Here is a 22,442-nt window from a genome sequence, read left to right as displayed (position 1 = left end):
TCGAACAAGCCTGATCAGAGCAGCATTTTATTGATGTTAGAGGTCACTCTGGGTCGTCCAGCTGGATCCCGTCTTGAACCCCATTGGTTTGTTGATGTTTGTGGACCGACCTGCTGATAATATTTCGATAGAAGCCAAATTGACGTCCAGTTCGACGGTAAGACATCCCATCATTGTCCATCCATCTTTGGGTTTCACTAAGTCTTAAACGAGTCAGAGTAACAGTCTGCCAATGGAAGTATGCAACTCTTTTGTTACCTTCTCCAAACCTTGACTTGGTGAAAGTTGTTTTCCAAGTTGATACCCCACTGTGTGCGCTTTGTACATGCTGGGTGAGAAAAATTGTCTTGATCTGGTGATGAATGGTCAACAAAGCCTGTGCATGGAGAGCACTTTCATTGATGTCAAAAAGAAATTTTGAATTTGAATCAATATTTCTTTCACCTGCAGCACGATTTTGGAGGTGTGCTTAACTTATCTCCACGTATGTACAAGTTGGCTTATTTGACTTTCAAATACATTACTTGCTTATGTCATGTAATTCTGCCTTATTACCACTAACCAATCATGTAATTCTTATCCAAGTTGCCTGTTGGTAATATTTGGTGTTTTCGTAAATCTTCATGATTTACATGAATAAAGTTTTTTTTTTGAGACAATATGAAACATGATTCAGAAAACAAAAGACAGATTTCAAGTGTATTTATTGCTGACATATTTATTCTGAAATATATTCACGGAAGCTCCACATTCATTGTTTAATTTCAGATTTTCTAAACATCAGCTCAAACTGGATGATGCATTAGTAATCAGGGCTCGAGTTCAAGCTGGTGTGCGTTTAGGATCGTTTAGAAAGATGGTGTGGGGGCAAAGCATGCTGGCAAAGGTGTGACAAACTCATACTGCAGAAGAGGCAGCAAAACAAGACCCGTTGGGTTCCACTGATTTGAATTCCGTATTAATCGTACGACGAACGCATCAAAATGGAGATGATGGAGAACAGCTTTTCATACACCTCCTTGCTACAAACAGGAATGAAAGCTTGTTCAGCAAAAATCTTCAAAATTTCCTGACGAAAAAGACATAATTGTTGTTATGATGTTCCTGAACTCATAATATTGTTGTGGGCCGGGGGTCGGTGGCGAGAACGACCACGAGGTGGGGAAGGTTACGTCGTCTCCCACCAGACTCCCCAAAATTGTAGGCCATCGCTCCGGATAATTCCATGAGCCGGCGGGTCGCTGAACCGACCGTGGAACGCCAATATCTCGACCGTGTGGCAAAGGGTCTTTTGTCTGTAACCAATTTACCTAAGTAAACACGCGGTCTCGGCTACCAGGGGTCCACGCCCTCGGAATGCCTTTGATTCTTCCACTAGACAAAAGGAAGGGGATCTGTCTCACATGTACTTCATGGCATAACTAACTTTTGGGACCTGTATGTTGAATGCACATGGTTTCCAGATCCGTAACAATATTATGGAAATTACACATTCTGGAAAAAACAATTACAATTGTTTTTAGTTCTAATAAACATGATAACAAAAACTCTTTATCATTTGCAAAATCCTTGATTTTTTTCATGTTTATTGATCAGTCGACATTGTTATAACTTGGCAAAAAAATTTTTTTGTCAAGTATATTGATCTGTTCCATTTGTTACTTGTGAAAAAAAAGATTTTTCAAGTACTGTATATTGATTGGTCTTGTGCGATATTCTGTCTCATGGTCTGTCTGTCTGTCTGTCTGTCAATCGCCTTCAAGTCACAATTTTAAACCAATCTTCACGAAACTTCACCACATGGTAGACTTCGTCATAAGCAAGAAGCCTATTGTTTTTCAGATCAAAAGGTCAACATAGGCCAAAGGTCAATTTTGTCAAAATTCTAAAATCCTCAATTTCCATCCGTTTGACTCGAAATTTGAACAGGATTTGCATATCAGGTCATTGAAGTCAACCACCGGATTTTATTTGAGGTCAATATAGGCCAAAGGTCAACAACATGGCCGAATTTCTAAAATTGTCAATTTTCATCTGATTGACTTGAAATTTGAAGAGGAGTTGCATATCAGGCCATTGAATTCAACGACCAATTATTTCTGAAGTCAACATAGACCAAAATGTCAACAACTTTGGTGACATTTTAATATCCTCAATTTTCATCCCATTGACGAAATTTGAAGAGGAGTTGCATATTTGGTCATTTAATTAAACCACCAATTATTTTTAGTTCAACAGAGGCCAAACAAAAGTCAACAACTGAGTTGAGATTTCCAAAGACTGTTGTTTTTAAGGTCAAATTATTTTTTGGGATTTCGCAAGTATCGTGCTATGCGAGACATCTTTACTTGGTGAAAACATTTATTCGCCAAGCATGTTGCTCTGTAGCGTGTGTCTGTCTATTTGTTGCACAATTTTTGGCCACAGTTTTCAAGCAATCGTTCTGAAAATTTTTAGGTATGTAGGGGACCAGCCAACGACAGCAACATGTAATTTTGGTGAAGATCCGAATCCAGATTTGGATCTGAGAATTTTTTCAGTGATTCTTCACCGTTACGAAATCGGGCCAATAACGATATATAGCACGATCTCAAAATGTTATGGATGGATTCAGAAGAAACTTGATGGACAGGTTGGGTGTGTCACAAAGACGAATCGATTCAATTTTGGTGAAGATCCGAATCCAGACATGAGAATTATTATTTTTAAGTGATTCTTCACCATTGAGAGAAGAGGCTAAAAACGATATTGCATGTTAAGTTATCTCAATAAGTTGTTGATGGATTTTGATGAAAGTTGGTGGGCATGTTGGATGTGTGCAAAGGACTAATTGATTGGATTTTGGTGAAGATCCGGATTCAGATCCGACCTATCAGTGGAATTTAAAATGTAAACTGTTCAGCCTGGCGGAGATATGCACTCTACCAAGTGCCGTATCGTCAAGTGTCACTCTGAGTGATTTTTCTTTTGGTTGTCTCTCCGCTCACCCACAGCCCGAATGGCTCAACCATAAGTCCGACAACTTTCGGTGATTGTAGGTAACGTCCCTGCGATGGCCGATTGACAGTCGACGCAAGGTCAACACAGACCAAATTTTAAAAAAAGTTAATTTTTATCCGATTGACTTGAAATTTGAGTAGGATTTTCACATCAGTTCACTGAATTAAACCACAAAAAAAATTTTGAAGTCAACATTGACCAAAATGTCAACAACATAGGTCACATTTTAATATCCTCAATTTTCATCGGATTGACTTGAAATTTGAAGGGAGTTTGCACATCAGGTCACTGAATTCAAGCACCAATTATTTTAAAGGTCAAATTTGTTTTATGGATCTTACAGGTGCCTGACTATGCACGACATCTTCCTTATTGTTGTATAACTCCAATTATTAGCACAGACCTTATTTTAACAGCAAAATGGTAATAATCTGGGTATATATCCAGTGGATGTAACCCAGGCTTGCAACAATTTATGGAAAGTAAAAATGTATTTTGTTATTTTCATGGATATGCTGCAAAGAAGAAATAATATAATCACCAAATGTACAAGATCACTTTGTTTTTACAAGATCATATTGTTACCTTGCCTCCACGTGAACATTTTATAGGGTGATACCAGTCAAGTATAAAAATCTGACATCAGCAAATTAAATTTATCTTCAGAACTGTACTGACAATCCAAACCTTTGTATCATTGTAATATACCCTCTGTTATACTGTAACTACCGTATTATACAGTGTCATAGCTCTAAATGTCGACCAATGCCTGAAACACATCTCCTTCCTCAAGATACTTCACAGCCTCACCTTGAACAGCCTGGGGTCCACTTGGAACTCTGCGCTGTGTTTTCTGCTGAGCTCTTTCAGATATTGAATCATCTCCCTCTCCTTGTCCATCAATCCGATTATATCGTTGATTGCGTTGATCATGCGGCTAGCCTGCCATTTCACTTCGGTATTGGTGTGTAGGTCCTCTTTTCTTACGTCGGCGAATTTCGGGAACAGCTTCTGGGTATCCGGGAATTCTTTTAGGAAGCTGGAAGAGAAGCAAAAGATATGTACAGGAGATATTTGGGGGGAAATTTCAATAACATTGACTGTATAAGATATTAAAACAGACAAGCAAAGCTTACAGAAGTAAAACCAACAAGCCATTTTCCTCAAAGTGATCATAGATCTTTGGCCATGTTGCTCTGATGCCCTTCTTTTCACCATCACTTAGTGTTGGCAAGGATCCTTCATCAACGATTGGCATGGCTGGTTAATTCGGATCTCGGAACTTGAGAGGAACTTGGTTGAGAATGATGTGGGCGAGGTCCCGAGCTCCTTTATATGATATCCGAGGATGGAATCGTGTTTTGCAATCAAGCGAGAAGAGTTTTGCATAGCTGGGGTACAGAGCTAATGATTATTCTTGATGTTTGAATTTTCACAAGGATGTGGGAATGGGAGGGAGGGGTGATGATCACAAAATGAGATGTGACGTACTTTGACAAACTCGAGCTTCTCAATCTTGCTCTGATGTCATTTTTGTCACAATTTCCTTTCAGGAGAAGTGTGTGTGTGTCTGTGTGTGTGTGTGTGTGTGTGTGTGTGTGTGTGTGTGTGTGTGTGTGTGTGTGTGTGTGTGTGTTTTGTTGGTTATTGTCTCCACATGTGGATGGGTTTCAGAAGGTGGAACGGATCCCTCCCAGGTTTCAAAGTATCGAACTCCTTGTGTGCGTGCATGTTTGTGTTCACAGTGCACGTGTATATGTGTGTGTGTGCATGATAGTTGCTGTTGTTGCTGCTATCTCCACATGTGGATAGGTTTCAGAAGGTGGAACGGAGCCTTACCAGGTTTCAATGTATCCACCTCCGTGTGTGCTTAGCCCAAGTGTATATGTGTATATGTGTGCGTGTGTGTGCGTGTGTGATAGTGACTGTTGTTGCTGTTATCCCCACATGTGGGTGGGTTTCAAAAGGTGGAATGGAGACCGACCAGGTCTCAAAGCATCCACCTCCTTGAGATTTGGGCAAAACTTTGACAGGTTGGGTGTGTCTGATAAGGACGAATTGATTCGATTTTGGTGCAGATCCAGATCCGGCACATCATTGGGATACAAATCGTAATCTGTTCAGCCAAGTGATGTTTTGCGGTCTACCGAGTGCCATTGTCGTTTAATATAATGGAATAAGATGATTTAGCCTGATTTGGATTGTGTGGTTAAGAGTTGGCTTTCCAAGTTTATAAACGACACAAACTTTGGAGGTAAGGAGGGTGGTGGTGGTCAGGTTCAGGAAAGACACTGACAGAATAAGGGGGCACAGTTTAAGAGTAAAGAGGATGGTTCGGACGATAGTAAGGTGACGGACTTTCACTCAGAGAGTGTGGGTGACAGGGTGGCCTTGAGGTACTCACACTCATATCTAAGCTCTTGTCTGGGTTCGAATCCTTACCCATCTATAAACTAACATGTTGGGTTTTCACAGGCAGGGTGATTCATTGATGAGTGTGACATTCCTCGGATGTTAAATTGGCAATCCCATATGCCATCATTGGTTGGTAGACGTTAAAGATCTCACAGTGTCCTTCACGAAGAGTGGGTGAGTTCTTGCCAGCACCATGAACAAATTAGAAATTCTTCTACAAAATACTGATGGGAAGGCAATGGCAAACCTCCCAGTATAACTCTTGCCAGTAAATTGTTTTGTCAGCACTGACGTTCTGAAACAGAGTACAGTATATCAGAATCAGAGTATCCTTCAGAATTGATGGAGATTATGACAAAATGTTTTTGGTTTCATATTTATCATGATAGATATATATATATATATATATATATATATATATATATATATATATATATATATATATACATATATATACATCTATATTGTTGCGGGCCAGGGGTCGGGTGCGAAGACCACAATGGGATGACTATTTCGGCTCCCACCAGACTCCCCAGAATTGTAGGCTGGCGCACACGGATAATTCCGTGACGTGGCGGGTCGCTAACCAACCGTGGACGCCAATAACTCAACCGTGTAACCTCGGGTCATCCCACCTATGAGTTAACAGGATTAGCCAATTAATTACGTGATTTAATGACTGGGGAACACTCCCTCGGTGCGCCTTGTCCGAACCGGATTACTTTACCGGATCGGATGCAGCCGAGCGACACTGCCAAAGACATACCGGCTAAAAGGAATGGATCGTTAGGAATAAAGTTCTGGCTGAACTAGGATTCGGAGCATGCTGGATCAATGAAGGAAAAGACAAAAACGAGCAGGGAACATTTCTAATAATAATTTATTCACAAGCAGGTGAGCAAAGGTATGTGGTACAGTTAATAGTTTTCTTGGGGTGTGTAATGCAGTGATATAAAGAATGGTGAGAGGTGCGGCAATATTGCAAGAAACTTATGAAAGCAGACACAGAGCAGACTTAATGTGAAATAATAATCTTCTGCAATCTTAACTTACGGGGGTGGGGACAGGTGCCAGGACAACACCCACATGCACACACACACACACACCCGATGAAGAGAAGTTATTGAAGCAAGAAGGGAGAGGAGTTGAGGCTACGGTCCCCCGGTACCTTGTACAATTGATTGCCCGAACGCGCGACCAATACGTTTTGGGGGGCTGCTCCATGGTGCGATACCACCCTGACAGCTGGCGCGTCGTTTCTCGCTTTGTGGGGCTTCGTGCAGCTTGCATCGAGACGTGAACGTCGGCGTGAAGGAGGGACTTGAACTGGGTGGGTGGAGTCCTGGCGATGACGACAGGAGGGCGGAGTCCAGGCAATGATGGATGTCCAGCGCGTGCGGGAGACGAAGAAGGGAACAGAGTAAACGAAATGCCCCGCTCCGACCTTTATAGCCCCCCCCCCATGCCATGCCCTGATGACCGCAGAGGGAGGCGTCGGTCCCGCATGCCTGCCCGGACGCCTCCGATTCACACTCATCAATGCCTGATCGCGGCTTCGCTGGCCGGAGAGGTGAGGAGAAGTCCGTCGTCTGTGGGGAACACCCGCGGCAGGCAGTGAGGAGCGACGGTAAAGTGTCAGGATAAATCCATGCACGTTTCGCACAGTACGCGCGGGTCCGCCATGGCCCACGTGGTCAGCGCTCGCATTCACCTGATTCTGCTATTGTGTGCGCGGGGCCAACACCGATCTGTGTCAGGATTTGAGGGGAACGATCGGATATACTATCGAGATGGAGGTTTGGAATGAAAAAGCATATAGATATAAGTGTCAGATGGAGAAATGGAGGGAAAAGAGGATGCCGATATAATTAGTCCAGAAATGGGTTGAAAAGTACGCGCCACCCGTGTCGTGCTCAACATGGCGTGGTTGTCGTTTTACTATTATCGGCCTCTGACGATGTAGCTATTGGCACCAAGCGACGAGCCACACTCTCGCTGATATCGGGACATTTGCTTCTGTGTTGTGAAAAACACCATCTGTGCAGCCTCTTGAGGAGATGTTCATTCGTATACCTTTTCAATGCAACCGGCAATCTCACCCCAGATCATCGGAAGCTCGAGTCGATCATTTCGAACTGCCGAGAATTCTGGATAACTTGTCGCAAAAGTTGGGTTGAGGGATCGCTTGAGGACGGGAGTCCTGCGCTGTGCCGTGCTCGTGCGGTGCCATCGCGACCTCCTGTTCCCCTCCACCAGCCGTGCACGTGCTGCATGTGTTGGCCTCCGCGAGGTCCCAAATTCGGATTTACCGCAAAAATGAGCAGAAAAGAAGAGATGCAGCCGAGCGATACTGCCAAGGACGTACCAGATAAAAGGAACGGATCGTTGGGGAAGAAAGTCCCGGCTAGGCGAGGACACGGACCATGCTGGATCAATGAAAGAAAAGACAAAAATGAGCTGGGAACATTTCTACTAATAATTTATTAACAGGCAGACGAGGAAAGATGTGTGGCACCGGGAATGTAGTTTATTGTTGTGTGTAAGCAGAGATAGGAAGAAAAGTGTGGTGTAACAATAATACAAGCAACTTAGACCTAGGTCACATTTGCCACGGCGGCCGTGGGGTCTCCAAAATCTACGGCCACTACCATTTATATGGCGGCCGCAGTATTTCCACGGTCACACAATGTAGCAGTCACATATGTTTTATTTTTTGGGGAGCCGCACGGCGTATTTATAAATTGTGAAGACCGAAAACGTGGGGTTGCCGTACGGTCTTTGATTTGATGTCGCACTGTGACCTTAGGGCGCTCCTGCGGCGGGCATATAATTTTCAAGGCAGACGCAAGGTGCCCGCAGGGGGACCGCAAGGGGACCCCAGGGCGGCCGTCAGGCGAACGTGCGGCCAGACGGAAGGTAACGAATGGGTTAATTTTTTCCTTTTTTTTACCAGTTTTTTTTTCTTCGGCTTGTCGAATTGCTACGGCAAACGTAGAAATGAAAAAAGTTATAACTCCGCGTTATAATTCCACGGCGACGTTACGGCCTGTAAAATATAGCCATACGGCGTAGGGCCACCCTGAGGCCACCTCAGAAACTCTGCGGCCGCCGCACGTTTCTGTCAATTCAGAGGGCATACGGCCGCCGTACCCTCGCCGTAGAGCAAATGTGACTTGGGCCTCACTAAAGCAGACACAGAGCAGACTTATCCCGATGTAATTCTTCCACACTCATCTTAAACGAGGACAGGCGCCATGACACACACACACACACACACACACACACACACACACACACACACACACACACACACACACACACACACACACACACACACACACACACGCACACACACAGATGAAGAAGAGAAAAAGGAGAGGAGATGAGGCTAACGGTCTCTCAATACCTTGCACGATTGACCGACTGCACCACCAGTATGTTTAGGGGAGATGCTCCGCTGGGCGATACCTCCCTGACAGCTGGCGAGTCGTCTCCTGCTTCGAGGCACTTCGTGCAGCAAAGCTTCGATCCAGAGAATGGAGCGTGACTAACAGGCGTGAAGGAAGGACTTTGGATGGAGTCAGAAGCCAGTGGCTGGAGAGAGGCAGAGTCAAAACGAGTGGGCGTAGTGGCAGACAGGATCAGGCAGGTGGGGGATGGGCGGAGTCAGCGGCGAGCTGGTGAAGGAGGGTGGAATCAGCAGACGAATGGGCTGATTGTCGATCTCAGGCCAGACAGAGAACAGGACTAATCGACAGGAACCAGGAGCGATGCGTAGGAACGGAAAACCACCAGACGACGGGGGAGTGCGCGGACGGCCCGGCGACCTGTCCTTTTATAGACCCTGTGGTGCGGGGTGGGGCGACGACCTGAAACGATGTGTCGTCACCTGAATCTGGTGCTCTGGTTGGGCCCTGGCCAGCACACAGTCCAGCTGTGATGGCCGGAAGTGGCTCCACTTTACATCCGGCAAGATGATTCCAAGCTGCGGAATCTTCTCGCTCCGAACACCGTGACACGAATCACCTTGCACCGAACTCCCTGCCCGTGTCCCGGTGACTGGCGGTCAGCTCCGGTCAATGTGCTGCCTGCCCGTACGCCATGCGGCCCGACCCGTGCAGCACACCTTGGTCTGGAAGTAGCCTCGCTGAGCCAAGAGGCGAGAAGACGTCCGCCGTCCTTGGAAGACACCCGCGGCCACGGTGGTCAGCGAAGACTGACGGTAAGATGCCATGGTAAACCCATGCATAAACCCGAACAAGATGTGTGCCATTCATGTCCTGCTCTGTGTACGATAATAAGTTACCCTGGGGCTGTGCATGGGTCCGCCGCCATTGAGCATGCAGTCATTTATCAAAAGTGGTGGTGTGCGCGGTGCCAGCCCTGATCTGTGTCAGGAATTGAAGGAAAAGATTGGATATAATTATGAGATGTCGGTTTGGGTTGAAAAGAATATAGATTTAAGTATTAGATGGAGATTCGGATTGAAAAAGAAGATAGATATAATTATTAGATGGAGATTTGGATTGAAAAAGAAGATAGATAATTATTAGATGGAGATTTGGATTGAAAAAGAAGATAGATATAATTATTAGATGGAGATTTGGATTGAAAAAGAAGATAGATATAATTATTAGACTCATAAATGGGTTGAAAAGAATGCGCTGTGTGCGTGCTGCACAGCGTTGGTGAGGTTGTTTGCTTTCCTATGGTTGGCCTTCGCTTGGACCCATTCTTACAGAGAAGGGTGTGACCGCAGTTTTTACAGGTGGCTGTCCGAGTGCAGTGCTTGCTTGAATTTATCTCAGGAATAAGAGAAAAAGAAGAATAGGAATAAAGTTAGAGATATAATCAGACCTAACTATGAGATCCACACAACGCACTTTCCCGTTTGACCCATTAGACAAGAGGGAAGGGACTGTCTGTATGTATATTAATGAAATAACTGTCAGGGCACTACAGTATGATGGATGCCATTGCTTTGGAGGGATGCAGTTCCCAGAACCACAACAATATATATGTGTATATATATGTATGTATATATATATATATATATATATATATATATATATATATATATATATATATATATATATATATATATATATATATATATATATATATATATATACACAGTATATGGAGATAGATATACACATCAAAACTATGTATGTCATAATCTCTTGGAAGTTGTTGATAACCAGGTATTGGTTGGAATACTGGGCTTATGTTGACTCATCTCTGAATTTTGCAATGATAGTTGTGGAGAATTTTGTAACAATTGAGGAAAGAGTTGGGGAGGATAATATGGCTCCTGGTTTGAGGGAGGAGCAGAAGAAAGGGTTCATGACGAATGTGGAAAGGGAAGATAATTATCTTCCTGGGGTGGAGAGAGGGATGGAAAGAACAGTGGATGCAAGACCAGAAAGGAGGAAGTCGACACGAGATTTTAATTATCAATTGTAATTGATTGTGGGGTATTTTCATTTGCCAGGGATAGATATATTGGGTCCATGAGTGGCAATGAGGATTTTCTGGATTGAATCCAGAATTACTTTTTAAGTCAGTTTGTGGAAAAGCCCAAGAGGGGGAATGCAGTATTTGATCCTTTTGTTTGAAGCAAAGATCGCAATGTGGTGGAACAAGTGGATGTTGGAGAACATCTGGGGACAAGTGACCACAACATCATGTGTGAACCGATACTGTTGAGATATGGAATTTAGGACAGTAAGACAATGCTAATTGTCAGGGAGAAAGTGGGATACTTCAGAGATTATATTCCTTGATCTCACTATCAGCCATGATTTTGTTGGGCAAATGACATTTCAAAGTTGGCCTCCAAAACCAGTCAGTGGATGGGTGTCCTCCATCGTGTAAAGTCCTTTCTTGGCACACCTGAATTCACATCTACCTGCAAGGCCTTCACCCGCAGCTTGATGGAGTATGGCTCTTCCCTCTGGACTGACGCCCCTGTCTCACACGTTCCTCCGCTTGATGCTGTGGAAACCAAGACCTTCAAGATAATTGGAATTTCCCATGTTGAAGCTGAGTCAATGGGCCCATCACTTTCCATCCCAGACAGGTCAGTGGTCTCTCTGTCTTTTACTTCCTCCTTTCTGGTCTTGCACCCACTGTTCTTTCCATGATTTGCATCCCCCTCCCCACCCCAGTTTTCTGCATGGCGAATGTGGTCCACCACCAACCCCCTTCTTGTGAAACTCAAAATCCAGAATCATTGCTCATCTCCACTTATTTGTTCCTCATTTTCCTGCCCATGGAATCAACTTCAACATTCTCTTCAACCTAACTCTTCACTCCAGGTCTTCAAGACAGCTGTTCAACACCATCTCAGATCATCTCCCATCCAAATATATGATTGTTTTTTCGCCCCTTACCTTGAGTGGCTTTATGTCTTGTTTGGTGCAAGTTCCAATCCAAAAAAACATCTTCCCTCGTTACCCACCCACCGTCAAGCCCACCTCCTTACAAATTTCCAGTTTTTCATTCTGAAGAGTTTTCTTCTGTGTCCATCTTGTCCACCCAAGCATCTTTCCCTACCTATCTTTCCTTCCCACATTCTGCGTTTCTTCAAGTATCCCTCTATTTTATCCTTCAAACGTGCTATTGGTGTTTCCCCACTCTCTTTCTTCTGTTCCTTTTGTTCTGTTGTGTGCTGCTCCTTTCAGTGCTCGAGCTCTTCCATGAGCCTTGACATTATATACGAAGAAAATGGGTAAGGGTTTGAATTCCAGGGAGACAAACTTTGAAGATACGAGAATAGAGTTGTGAGATTTTGATTTGGAACAGTCAACATGTGGGCAGTCTGCATCGGAGAGATGAAAAAGCTACAAGGAGCAAATGGATGAGGTGCAGATTACGGAAGGTTTATTTCATAGAGTAGAGGAAATCAGCAAGCCATGTGTGGAGTTGGCTTTAGAAGCCACAGGCACAAAGTTTGGAGAGCAAGGCATGATGCCAGACTGTATCAAAAGTACAAGATATGTCCAGAGAGACGGCTCTGATCTCATGTCTGGTATTGAGGGCCTCCATCCATTTTTTTGTGAGGAGAAGCAGCATGTCCAAGGTGGAGTGACCTGCTTTGAATGCAAACTGGTGATCTAAGATGAGGACATTTGAGAAAAGGAAGGATTTTAATGTCAGCTGCAATGATTGATTCCATGACTTTGCTGATTTGAAGCAAGCTGATAGGTCTGGAGTTGATGGGATTCGTTTTTCTACCTTTTAAGCTCACCTGGAATGTAGTTCCAGGAAGCTTTTGGGATGGCGTGTAGTCCGTCCGTCTGTCCGTCCACAAATACTTGCAACTTTTCTGAAACTACATATTCGATGTGGATGAAACTTTGTCAGGTCAGGTTCGATCTGTGACCTGCTACAGGTACCATGTAAACCTGTACGAACCTGTTCCATGGTCGGGTTGTCGGCGACTAAACCGTCTCCCCCACCAGGTTTTCTGGTGAGGGGGGTGTTTGGATATGGACACCCAGCAGGATTAAAAACAAAACCTATCAAAGGGCGGAGGAGCTCCTTGTGAGCCAACGGCCATCCATATCTAGTGCCCAACTGTGTCTGCAGACGTCCTCCTGCAGTTGGGTTACTTCTTATTAGGAGGTTGGTGGCAGGATTTGCACTCCGGCCACCGTAAAACCCTTCATTCCGCAAAACGCAAAAACGCAAAAAAATCTGAAAACCCACTCTGTGGGAGTACCTCCTGTGCAGCTTCCCTTCGCAGGGCAGCTCACCGGATGATGGGATTGGGGCAAAGCCTTCGGGACCCCCAATCTTTGATAGGAGGGAAACCACAGGGTAACATCCCTGGGTCAGATTGCGGGAGAGTGTGTCGGAGTGGTGCTGAGGTGTCGTCCACCAGACGGCGGTCTCCTTGGGTTAACCTGAGGCGGTCCCTTCGGGTGGGTGCCTGGAATGTCCTATCCCTAAGAGAGGATGATCACCTGTCTCTGTTATCATCTGAGCTCAAGCGTTTGGACATCGGGATTGCAGCTCTCTCTGAGGTTCGGAGACCGGATTGCGGCGAGATAATAGTGGGTGGTTACACCTACTATTGGTCTGGTCGCTTTGATGGTTACCATACCCAAGGAGTTGCTGTAGCTGTGTCGAATAAGCTGACCCCAATGATAATTGAGGTAACACCGGTAAACGAGCGTATTATGAGATTAAGGATTCGTCACTCCTTAGGTGTCATTTCCGTGGTCTCTGTTTATGCTCCGACTGAGGCGAGTGATCTCACCGTGAAGGATGCATTCTACGCCAAGCTCGAGTCTGTGGTTGATCAGTGCCCCAGACGAGATACACTTCTAGTCTTGGGGGATTTCAATGCATCGACTGGAACTGATAGGGATGGTTATAAGGTGTGTGTTGGTCCCCATGGGTCAGGAACTATGAACCAGAATAGCACTAAGTTCCTTGACTTTGCAAGAAGTCATGGACTTAGGGTGGCTGGTTCATGGTTTCAGCGCCCACAAGCTCATCGCTGGACTTGGTATTCCAACGCTGGCGGTGTGGCAAAGGAGATTGACCATGTCCTCATTGACGGTCGTTGGAGGATGATCCAGAACTGCAGGGTCTACCGGAGTGCTCAGTTCCTCAATACTGACCACAGGCTTGTTGTAGCAACTCTAAAGCTGCACCTTAAATCCTGGAGAATGGTACCATCCCAGCCTAGGCTGGATGTTGCCAAGCTCAGGGATGAGAGAGTAGCTGAGGAGTTTGCGAACAGGCTGAGTGGACACTTGGGGGGTCTGGGTGCTTTGGGGGGTCCTGAAGAGTTGTGGAGCGCCTTTAAGACCATCGTCCTTGATGTTGCCGGTGGATGTCTTGGAACTCACCGCAGGGCAAAGAATAATTTTGTCTCTCAAGGGACACTGGATACCATTGACCAGAGTCGCAGGGCCAGGCTGAATGGCAGAGCTGAGCTGTTCAGGGAGCTGAGGCGTAAAACTGTACGTGCACTGAGGGTGGACAAGGAGGCCTATGTGCGAGGAATCTGTGAGGGGGTAGAGCATCACCTGTGGACAGGTGATTCTCGTCCCGCTTACAGGGGAATTCGCGCATTACGTTCATCCAAGCCCATCCCTCGGAGCACTGCAGTTCGAGCAGAGAGTGGTAGGCTCTTGACAGAGGAGTCTGAAGTGAAGGCCCGCTGGGCCGGTTACTTTGAGCGGTTGTACCAGGCTGATCCTCCAGCTGTCGAGTTGGACGTCAAGGGTGTTACAATCCCTGTTGCTGACCCACGAATCAACTGTGGTCCACCTTCGCTTGTGGAAACACGGGCTGCGGTGAACCAGTTGAAACGGGGCAAAGCTCCAGGGATTTGTGGCATCCATGCCAAACTTCTCAAGGCTGGTGGAAATGCTGCACTCGTGTCGTTGCATGCAGTTTTCTGCTCTGCCTGGAACACAGGCATCATCCCAACTGACTGGAAGAGGGGCCTTGTTGTCCCTCTCTGGAAAGGGAAGGGTGATCGCCAAGACTGAAACAACTACCGAGGGGTGATGCTGCTCTCAGTGCCGGGCAAGGTCTTTGCTCGGATAATTCTTGATGGGGTTCACCACCATCTGCTTGAGCACCAGCGTCCAGAGCAGTCAGGCTTTACACCAAAGAGGTCAACGATTGACCGTATCCTTGCCCTTCGTGTCCTCACCGAACGCAGACGAGAGTTTCGGCAGGGGCTGCTTGCAGTCTATGTTGATCTCTGTAAAGCGTTCGATTCAGTGAATCGGGATGTCCTCTGGAGGATTCTTGGTCTTCGTGGGGTGCCACCAAAACTGATCGATCTGATGTCTGAACTCTACTCTGGTTCTGAGAGTGCTGTGAAGTGTGGTGGTACCACCTCTGACTTATTTCCAGTTGTTACTGGAGTTCGTCAGGGATGTGTACTTGCCCCCACACTTTTCAGCACTTGTATGGACTGGATTTTAGGGAGGATGTCGGAGAGATCAAGTTGCGGTGCATCGTTTGGGAATGTCAAGATCTCAGACCTTGATTTTGCAGACGATGCAGTCATCTTTGCGGAGACTTTAGACATCCTTTTGGGGGCCCTCGAGGTGCTGAATGAAGAGTCGGAGCCGCTGGGATTACGGGTTTCTTGGGTCAAAACTAAGATCCAGGCTTTCGGTGACATCTTGGATGCTGCTGTCCTGTCTGTGTCTGTTTGTGGTGAGGATGTTGAGGTCGTGGAGAGATTCACTTACCTTGGCAGTGATATTCATGTTTCTGCTGGCTGCGAGTCAGAGGTCAATAGACGTCTGGGTTGGGCCTGGGGAGTCATGGATTCACTGGATCATGGGGTGTGGCACTGCCGGTACCTGTGCGGGAGGACGAAAGTCCGAGTCTTCAGGTCCTTGGTACTTCCAGTCTTGCTCTATGGGTGCGAGACTTGGACTCTGACCAAGGATCTGAGACGGAGACTTAATTCCTTTAGTACCAGGTGTCTTCGGAGAATCCTTGGCTATCGCTGGTCGGATTTTGTGTCCAACGAGCGGTTGCTGAGAGAGACTCGGATGAGATTTGTTACCTGCATAGTCCGTGAGCATCAGTTGCGGCTGTATGGACATGTGGCTCGTTTTCTTGATGCTGATCCTGCTCACCAGATTCTCTCAGCGAGGGAGTCTCATGAGTGGAGGAGGCCAATGGGCCGACCACGTGCCTCATGGTTGCAGCAGATTGACCACCATCTCAAGGAGATGGGGATGGGCCTGGCATCTGCCTGGGGGATGGCCAGACGGAGGCCCCTGGAGTACCGACGGAAAGTGGACGCAGCGACGCGCTGTTCTGGCACATGCTCCCATACCTGACCTGACATATTCGATGTGGATGAAACTTTACCATATCCTTCATCACCCTGTATGACCAAAGTTTGTTCATGGAATTTAAAATAATTTGGGTCTGAGGGGGTTTATGGGGGTTGTCCCTCAAAATATGTATTGGCTTTCTGCTCAGAAATGACACACACACAATTCTAATGAAACTTGACTACAACCTTCATCACCCGTGATGTACCAAAGTTTGTTCATGACATTAAGAAAATCGGGGTCTAAGGGATTATAAGAGGGGGTTGCCCCCCAAAATACGTATTTGCTTTTTTCTCAGAAGCTACATTATATTTTGCATCATGGATAACGCATAGCCATGATGGATAAGATTGGCTCACCCTGTATATATATATATATATATATATATATATATATATATATATATATATATATATATATATATATATATATATATATATATATGTGTATATCCTTGTTTTCATCGAAATCCAACCAATAATTTAACTTCTCAACCTCAGTAAAAGTGGTAATTAAAAGTATGTATATATTAACACTGAAGGACCAATTTTGTGCTCCTCGCGGTCGCATCACATTTTTCTCGGTACTGTGACCTGGACTGAAATAAACTTCGTACCTGTAAGAGTGCATCACACATCGTAGCAATAGTCAACCTTCAACTCTGAAGCAGAATAAACACTTTTCGTCCAAAAATCCTGAGCAGATGAATACTTTACTCCATGATGAAACGTCACAGCCCCGTCATCAAAGTCCCAACCCGGGTTAAGGTCACAGCCGCGTCATCGAAGTCCCTACCCGGGTTAAGGTCTCACATTCGAGACTTCTACTTCAACCCGGGTTAAGGTCTCACGTTAGAGACTTCATACACTTCATATTTGGTACCTATCTATGTGTCCTTTGTCCTATGACCTATGTCCTATGTAACTATTTTGAGTCCAAAAAAATTCAGTGTCATATTTGTGTGGTCATAATTTGTGCGACCGACAGTGAAAGCCGGAGTCCAAAAATTAAAAAGGAGTAGTGTACACCAAAAATGTCGTGTACAAGGACGTTTTGTAGGCCTCATTAGGTAAGGTCATGGAGTGCATCGACTGGGATCCGGCTCTTACAAGAGCTGCCACTGATTGTCATATTGGGCTCATCTGTCTGTGACGGGGTTTCGGCTAGTTATTTTTAATCCTCGATGGCCATGAAATATTTATTTAGGCATTACATTATTTTACGACAGAAACAGTTTGGTGTTGAAGGTGTCACAAAAACATGAAACCTGGTTTCACCTAATTATGTGTTTTTTGTCAAGAGATCAAAGGTGAGCGGAGGAACTTGTACAAACATCATGTGCAGGACAGGGATCTCAGTGTATCATTTAGATTTTCGATTAACTCCAAGAACAGTGGGAGACGATGGAAAAAGTAAACACTGGAAGGGATTTTAATCTGGAATTCCATTGTCATGAGATGAGTACTCAATTGGGAATGCTTAACAGGTGATTTAGCATTTCTTTGCTCTTGGAGGTTTCGTTTCCAGACTTCTAGATGTTTACCTCTGCCACCGAAGGTGGATGGAGGTTATGTTTTCACCCCTGTCTGTCTGTCTGTCTATTTGTGAACAGGATGAACCCTATCTCAAACAGGGTTTATGAACAGGATGAACCCTCTCTCAAACAGTGTTTATGAACAGGATGAACCCTATCTCAAACAGGGAACTCTATCTGGATCCGACAGTATTTTAAGTGATGTTTAACCATCGAGAGATGGGGCCAAAAACGACATTGCAGGATTTCTGAAAAAATTCTCTACAGATTTGGATGAAAATTGGTGGGCAGTTTTGGTTTATAATGAGAAAGAATTGATTCGATTTTGATGAAGATCCATGAAGATTTTGGTGACTGCGGATCCAAGTGAATCTTCACCATTGAGTGATCGAGCTAAAACAATACACAGCACAATATCTCACAAAGTTGCAGAGGGTTTCGAATGAAATTTAGTGCATGAGTTGGTTAGGTGGCAATAACAAACCGATTAAATTTTGGTTAAGGTTCTAATCCAGATCCGGCCTATCAGTGGGATACAAAATGTAAACTAATCCACCTGGCAGAGGTGTGCACTCTCCCGAGTGCCTGTTCTCATTCAAGTTACAATTATTTTGCTGAAAGAATAACTTGGTGATCTGAAACATCACTCCTTTGGGATTAAGCTCTTATTTCAGAAGAACAATTGAAATGTGTCATCAATAAATTCAAGTTTGCTTGCTTCACGTTGAGAGATTTATTTGCTTATTTTGTATAATTCCATGAATTCCTATTAACCAATTGGATCCGAGTTGTATTTTGTGCCATTTCGTGTTTCAGTAAAATTTCATGAATATGCACAAAAAATGAAGTTTTTATCATCATAATATGAAACATCATTCAGAAAACAAAAGACAGACTTGAAGTGCAATTATTGCTTATATCTTTATTCTGTAATGTATTCAGAGAATCTCAACATTCATTGTTTAATTTCATGCTTTCTAAACAACTGCTCAAACGGGATGATTCATTTGTATTGTTTGGGATGGAATATCAACATGGTGTGGGGAGCAAGGCATGCAGGGAAAGATGTGACGAGAAAACATGCTGGGACAAACGAGGCAGCAAAGAAAGGCCCGTTGGGTTCCACTGATTCCAACTCGGTATTAATCGTACGACGAGCGCAACAAAATGGAGATGATGGAGAACAACTTTTCGTACGCCTCCTTGCTACCAACGGGAATAAAAGCTTGGTGAGCAAAAATCTTCACCATTTCCTGAAGAAAAATACATTATAATTGTTATTACACTTATCCGGTTATCATGTTACGTAACTCAAAAAATGATGGAAATTACACACTCGGAAAATAACGATTCATGAAATTAGTTTTTTGTTGTAATAAACATAACAGAAGTCTTTATTGTTGTTATCACCACAACCATTAGTATAGACCATATTTTGACAGCAAAGCGGTAATAATCTGGTGATATATCCAGCGGTTGTAACCCATGGTTGCAACAATTTATGGAAAATAGAAATGTATTTTTTTATTTTCATGGATATGCAACAAAGAACAAATAATATAATCACCAAATGTACAAGATCAAATTGTTTTTACAACACCTTGCCTCGACTTGTATGTTTTACAGTGTGAAACCAGAAATGTATAAAAATCTGATATCAGCAAAATTAATTTATCTTCAGGATTGTACTGACAATGTGAACCCTTGTATCGTTGTAATATACCCTCTGATATACTGTAACTACCGTATTATATTGTATCGCAGCTCTAAATGTCTCCCAATGTTTGAACCACATCTCCTTCCTCAGGAGACTTCACAACCTCACCTTGAACAGCCTGGGGTCCACTTGGAACTGTGCGCTGTGTTCTCTGCTGAGCTCTTTCAGAAATTGAATCATCTCCCTCTCCTTGTCCATCAATCCGATTACATCGTTGATTGCGTTGATGATGCGGCTAGCCTGCCATTTCACTTCGGGATTGTGAGGCAGGTCCGCCGTTTTTACCTCGGAGAATTTGGGGAACAGCTGTTGGGCACCCGGGAAATCTTTCAGGAAGCTGGATCAGAAACAAAAGATTCGTGCACTACATGTTTGGGGAAATTTCAATAATTACACATTTAAAATAACAAATCTTGATCAGAAGTAAAAGATACATACAGTAGATGTTTGGGGAAATTTCAATAATTACACATTTAAAATAATAAATCCTGATCAGAAACAAAATAAACATACAGTCAGTGTTTGGGGAAAATTTCAATAATTAGACATTTAAAATAACAAATCTTGATCAGAAGTAAAAGAAACATACAGTCGGGTGTTTGGGGAAATTTCAATAATTACACATTTAAAATAACAATATCCTGATCAGAAACAAAAGATACGTTCAGTCGATGTTTGGGGAAATTTCAATAATTACACATTTAAAATAATAAATCCTGATCAGAAACAAAATAAACAGATAGTCGGTGTTTGGGGAAAATTTCAATAATTATACATTTAAAATAACAAATCTTGATCAGAAGTAAAAGATACATACAGTTGGTGTTTGGGGAAATTTCAATAATTATACATTTAAAATAACAAATCCTGATCAGAAACGAAATAAACATACAGTCGGTGTTTGGGGAAAATTTCAATAATTAGACATTTAAAATAACAAATGTTGATCAGAAGTAAAAGATACATTCAGTCGGTGTTTGGGGAAATTTCAATAATTACACATTTAAAATCACAAATCTTGATCAGAAGTAAAAGAAACATACAGTCGGGTGTTTGGGGAAATTTCAATTAATACACATTTAAAATAACAATATCCTGATCAGAAACAAAAGATACGTTCAGTCGATGTTTGGGGAAATTTCAATAATTACACATTTAAAATAATAAATCCTGAGCAGAAACAAAATAAACATACAGTCAATGTTTGGGGAAATTTCCATAATTAGACATTTAAAATAACAAATCCTGATCAGAAACAAAATAAACAGATAGTCGGTGTTTGGGGAAAATTTCAATAATTATACATTTAAAATAACAAATCTTGATCAGAAGTAAAAGATACATACAGTTGGTGTTTGGGGAAATTTCAATAATTATACATTTAAAATAACAAATCCTGATCAGAAACGAAATAAACATACAGTCGGTGTTTGGGGAAAATTTCAATAATTAGACATTTAAAATAACAAATGTTGATCAGAAGTAAAAGATACATTCAGTCGGTGTTTGGGGAAATTTCAATAATTACACATTTAAAATCACAAATCTTGATCAGAAGTAAAAGAAACATACAGTCGGGTGTTTGGGGAAATTTCAATTAATACACATTTAAAATAACAATATCCTGATCAGAAACAAAAGATACGTTCAGTCGATGTTTGGGGAAATTTCAATAATTACACATTTAAAATAATAAATCCTGAGCAGAAACAAAATAAACATACAGTCAATGTTTGGGGAAATTTCCATAATTAGACATTAAAAATAACAAATCCTGATCAGAAACAAAATAAACATATAGTCGGTGTTTGGGGAAAATTTCAATAATTATACATTTAAAATAACAAATCTTGATCAGAAGTAAAAGATACATATAGTCGGTGTTTGGGGAAATTTCAATAATTACACATTTAAAATAATAAATCCTGATCAGAAACAAATGATACGTTCAGTCGATGTTTGGGGAAATTTCAATAATTACACATTTAAAATAATAAATCCTGATCAGAAGTAAAAGATACATACAGTAGATGTTTGGGGAAATTTCAATAATTACACATTTAAAATAACAAATACTGTTCTCACAATGAGATTACAAAATTTTTTGAAAGACGAATAATTTATTTGAGCCACGATGTGAACCATCTATTGACTTCAGCAGTGGACGAACACACGTAATACTGGAAGTACAAACAATAGATTGTATAAGATATGAATCTAGACAAGTTTAGCTTACCAAAGAAGAACCTTCAAGCTGTTCTCCTCAAAGTGATCATAGATCTTTTGCCATGTCGCTCTGATGGCCTTCTTGTCACCATCACTTAGTGTTGGCAAGGATCCTTGATCAACGATTGGCATGGCTGGTGAATTCGGATCTTGGAACTTCAGGGGACTTGGTTGAGAATGATGATGAGGGCCAGGTCGCGAGCTCCTTTATAAGATATCCGAGGATGGAATCATGTTTTGCAATCAAGCGAGAAGAGTTTCGCAAAGCTGGGCTGCAGAGCTAATGATTATTCTTGATGCTTAGATTTTCACAAGGAGGGGGGAAAGGACGGAGGGGTGATGATCACAAAATGAGACAAGAGGTACATTGAGAAACTCACGTTTCTCAATGTACCTCTTGTCTCACTTTTGTCTCAATCTGCTTACATGACAACTTTGTGTGTCTCCACACACGTGTGCGCACGCACGCACACACACACACACACACACACACACACACACACACACACACACACACACACACACACACACACACACACACACACACACACACACACACACACACACACACACACACCTCTGAGCAGTCTCGCCTGGTTTTGAATCGTGACCCAGATATAAACGATCATCTCTTGATTCCTGGTTTTTGGCAAACACGGTGACTGATCAATGTGTGTGCCGTCCCTCCCATGTGTGTTTAACAGGAATCTCGCCTGTCGAT

General features: G+C 43.2%; 2 protein-coding genes across 2 annotated transcripts; both read right to left on the bottom strand.

The window, feature by feature from the left end:
• Positions 1 to 723: 723 nt before the first annotated feature.
• Positions 724 to 4,292, bottom strand: LOC147009664 (globin-3-like). Its single transcript, XM_085862386.1, has 3 exons — positions 4,137 to 4,292; positions 3,811 to 4,039; positions 724 to 1,069 (listed from the first exon to the last, which is right to left on the bottom strand). Exons 1-3 carry the CDS (start codon positions 4,256 to 4,258, stop codon positions 959 to 961), a joined length of 462 nt encoding a protein of 153 aa, XP_085718512.1. The 5' UTR covers positions 4,259 to 4,292; the 3' UTR covers positions 724 to 958.
• Positions 4,293 to 18,680: 14,388 nt separating this feature from the next.
• Positions 18,681 to 22,012, bottom strand: LOC147009663 (globin-3-like). The gene is made up of 3 exons (XM_085861598.1): positions 21,732 to 22,012; positions 19,604 to 19,832; positions 18,681 to 19,031 (listed from the first exon to the last, which is right to left on the bottom strand). Exons 1-3 carry the CDS (start codon positions 21,851 to 21,853, stop codon positions 18,921 to 18,923), a joined length of 462 nt encoding a protein of 153 aa, XP_085717724.1. The 5' UTR covers positions 21,854 to 22,012; the 3' UTR covers positions 18,681 to 18,920.
• Between the last annotated feature and the right edge of the window lie 430 nt (positions 22,013 to 22,442).

The sequence above is a fragment of the Eptatretus burgeri genome, chromosome 17 (assembly GCF_056783735.1).
Source record: "Eptatretus burgeri isolate ZD-2024b chromosome 17, Ebu_testis_v1, whole genome shotgun sequence".
NCBI classification, from domain to species: Eukaryota; Metazoa; Chordata; class Myxini; order Myxiniformes; family Myxinidae; genus Eptatretus; species Eptatretus burgeri.
Note: the sequence above shows the minus strand (reverse complement) of the source record. Positions and strands in the feature narration are given on the sequence as shown.